Source organism: Cicer arietinum, chromosome 6 (assembly GCF_000331145.2).
Source record: "Cicer arietinum cultivar CDC Frontier isolate Library 1 chromosome 6, Cicar.CDCFrontier_v2.0, whole genome shotgun sequence".
Classification (NCBI taxonomy): Eukaryota; Viridiplantae; Streptophyta; class Magnoliopsida; order Fabales; family Fabaceae; genus Cicer; species Cicer arietinum.
The window spans coordinates 47156432-47159765 of record NC_021165.2 but is presented as its reverse complement, the minus strand read 5'-3'; the positions used below and the strand labels follow the sequence as shown (position 1 = coordinate 47159765).

Sequence of the window (3334 nt, the reverse complement as noted above, 5' to 3'; positions counted from 1 at the left end):
AAATCTGTAGGTAAACGTATAAAAACCGTAGGGATAACCAAAATTACCTATACCGACGGCGATTTTTTTCGTGGTATATAATCGCCCAATGCCTACGAAATTTCTCCATGGCTATAGGGTATAGTGACAAAATGTTTTTCGTTGTTGTAAATATTTGATTTTTACCTACGGAAATTTCACTGTTGGTATATGGTTAAGCCATAATTTTTAAAAGTTATACCTACAGTTTTGATTATGTTGCTATACATTTAAGTGACAGCTTCTTTCTGTTGGTATAGGTTTTAACGTAACAAATTTGCTATAAATATTATTCTTTTGTTATCTATAAAAATTATATAATAATTTACAATTTTATTTTATAAAATTAACCAAATATAAATACACAATAAAATATATAAAGAGTCAAAATAAAATAAAAGGTGTTCATCGTATATATTAAAAATTTACATAAAAGTCTTACAACGATAAACCAATAGTTAAACAATGTTCACCATAGTGCAGTGCAGAATATTTTTACTTAGTAGTGGAAAACATTATCTTACTAACATTTAAAATAGACATATTATGTCATACATAACAATCTCAAAAAACATTAAGAAATTGAGTCCACTAAATTGCCAAGATTCCACCTTCAACAACAAAATAGCTTTAAATCTTCACCTACAATCAATAAAATAACAAATGAATAAATACACGATTCAAAATAAAAAATATTACTATTAAAACAAAGAAAATATTAATGATTTTAATCGAAATTAACTAATACTATCTAATTACCATTTTCATTATTTTCACTGTTGTTTGTACTAAGTGAATTCATATGGTTTTGAGCACTACATTCACCTGCTGGGGGCATATCTATTTGTTCTACAATCTTCCTAATCTGGGGTTCAAAACTCATGTCCAGCATCCTAGCTGCCTCATCTAAGACCAGATACCTATTCTTCTGCAGTGAAACTAGCTCTTTCCAACAAATCTACTAGTCTTCCTGGAGTTGAAACAAGAATGTCCACCCCCTCTCTCAAGCTCTCGTAGCTGGAAAATTATATTTTGTTAGAATCTATACCAAAATATAAATGTTTTCTTCTGGCATTAAAAAATATAATATAATTGACAATTCCAGAACTATGCTCTAGAGTCTAGTCCGAACTGGATCATTTGGCACAAAAAGGAAGAGCAGCAAAATCAATAGGAGAATACCAGCTAGAGAGACATCTTAACTTTACACAGTTAAAAAATCTCATGCTTTATTCAGAAAATTATAAGTTGTTTGTCTTCAAAAAATTTGAAAGGATGTAGTGATTGAAAGCACATATCAGAACCTCTGATATACAAGACAAAAAACCTTGAATGTGACTGAATCACCATATATCAAGAATACACAAAAATAAAAGCTAGGACATAAACCTGCTGGTTAACTGGAGCTCTGCCATAAGCAACAACCACCCTAACCCCGGTCTGGCATGCAACCTTCTTAGCCTCTTCATGTATCTAAAACCAAATGACAACAATTCTAATAAATCATTTTTCACTGCAAAGCTACACCCAATAAAAACAAATGTCACAATACGAAGTTTTTAATTACACAACTAACTCACCTGCATTGATATCTCCCTAGTTGGTGAGAGAACAAGAGCAAGTGGGCACACGGTACGAACCCCACGAGGCGGCCTCTGCGCAGGTTGACCCGTAATAAGTCCACTGATAATTGGAAAACAAAAAGCTAAGATTTTTCCAGGCATCAATAGGTAGGGGTGTTAAAAAAAACCAAAATAGCCATATATCCCATCTTCTACAAGACAAATCAAAGTATCCTAAATTTCCATAAAAATTATCCTATCATGCACAAATTTATACATTCCAAAACTATTATAAAATTTCTCTATTGAAATACTTCCTGACATGTTATCTCTAAATTATTTATTAAGCAATCCAAGACATCTAAGATTTTAAAACTTGTTATCTCGTACTGATAACAAAGATTTACTGCCCAACAATGCATTAAAAGCTAGACCAAAAAAGTATTGATTCATGTCTCAACGATTCAACCATGGTTAAACTGTGCTAAAAATGTCACTGAAAGCAGTTAAGACAAGTCTGACAGCTAGTTTGGAAAGTAGCTGATTGTAATGTGTCTGCAACAGCTGTGTACCCATCCGGCAAACATGCTCAACCTGCAATTATCAGGAATAGATAGATAGCGTTTTTATTGTGTCGTGTGTGACAATTATTCACAAGTTAAGCAAGCATTTCAATTAAACCACAAATATCGCAACAATGAGAAAATCCCTAAAATGAACCTTAACTCTCAATCAAAGTCGCGAAAATTCAAAACAGCATAGAAATTACATATAACTAAACAGATATTTCGAATATATATTTTATACGAAGTTGAAACTAACATAGAAAAAGAAATTTAAAAGACCTCATTTTGACATGGGTATTGATGGAAGTTAAGTAATTTTGAAACTTAAATCCCTCATTTTGAAGTAGAGTAATTTTTGCGCTTAAACTAAAAACCTGAAAGTGGCTGAAATCGAATAGGGTGAGTTAAAAAAAATTCAACACAAGGCAAAAAAATTTAAAATCAAAACTCCAACACAAGATAAACAATGTTAAAGATAAATTACTTAATAACAATAAGAGTTAAATCTCATATTAGAAAAAATGTTAGGGTTTTCAAAATTGAAGATTTTGGGTTTCTACACAATCTATCCAAACAAGAGTGGAGAACTCACCCAAAATGTGAAGATCAAGAACAGCAGTAGCAAGAAACAAATAAGATGGCGGTGGTGTGCTCACAAAACGGCGGAGGGAAACCGAAACGCGACAACATAAGAGTTATAGAGGCATAAGAATGAGATAACACATTGCTAAAGCATCAACATATTATTGATTCTCCATCATCTCTAACAAGCTCCAACGACGGCCAGAGATGGCCTACAATGATGACGGCTAGGTTTGAAGGAGAGAAAAGAGTGTTTCATATTATTTTTATTAGATAGGAAAAAATGAGAAAGTTTATATGTGTCTCTGTGGGACTATACCCACGGGCATTGTTTTCGTAGCTATATGACACCTATACCTTCAGTTTTAAGGGCCGTAACTAAAAAAACCGTAGGTATATGGTAATTTTCTTGTAGTGTGATCACTTAAATAATTCACATTTTTTTTCTTCTAATATTGACAATGTATGGTTATATGGTCAAGATTTAATCATCTGACTATCTCATATTGAAAAACTCATCTCATTTGATATGTTATTGCATAATTGTAAGGGAAGATTACATTGACATTATAGATCTCTTTAAATAATACACACATTTCCTATAAA

At 32.0% G+C, this 3334-nt stretch overlaps 1 protein-coding gene across 11 annotated transcripts; it reads right to left on the bottom strand.

Annotated features, from left to right (window-relative positions):
* Window positions 1-408: 408 nt before the first annotated feature.
* Window positions 409-2975, bottom strand: LOC101491537 (DEAD-box ATP-dependent RNA helicase 52C-like). 11 transcript variants are annotated; one of them, XM_073369794.1, is made up of 6 exons: window positions 2739-2975; window positions 2103-2174; window positions 1599-1673; window positions 1408-1491; window positions 862-1035; window positions 409-663 (listed from the first exon to the last, which is right to left on the bottom strand). In XM_073369794.1, the coding sequence occupies exons 2-5, from the start codon at window positions 2154-2156 to the stop codon at window positions 958-960; spliced, it is 291 nt and encodes a 96-aa protein (XP_073225895.1). In that variant the 5' UTR covers window positions 2157-2174; window positions 2739-2975; the 3' UTR covers window positions 409-663; window positions 862-957. The 11 variants fall into 11 exon arrangements, with proteins under 11 accessions (XP_073225895.1, XP_073225896.1, XP_073225897.1 ...); XM_073369795.1 differs by lacking the exons at window positions 2103-2174; window positions 2739-2975 and adding an exon at window positions 2426-2549 and having other exon boundaries at window positions 1599-1701; XM_073369796.1 differs by lacking the exons at window positions 2103-2174; window positions 2739-2975 and adding an exon at window positions 2426-2464.
* Window positions 2976-3334: the final 359 nt, after the last annotated feature.

Excerpts from the sequence above, each read along its gene's own strand:
- LOC101491537 (XM_073369791.1), bottom strand. The coding sequence starts at position 2,430 with ATGAGGTCTTTTAAATTTCTTTTTCTAT. Across the intron at positions 1,702-2,402 it reads TTTTAAATTTCTTTTTCTAT|TGGACTTATTACGGGTCAAC; the intron begins GTTAGTTTCAAC and ends TCCAATTATCAG. Across the intron at positions 1,492-1,598 it reads CTAGGGAGATATCAATGCAG|ATACATGAAGAGGCTAAGAA; the intron begins GTGAGTTAGTTG and ends ATTTGGTTTTAG.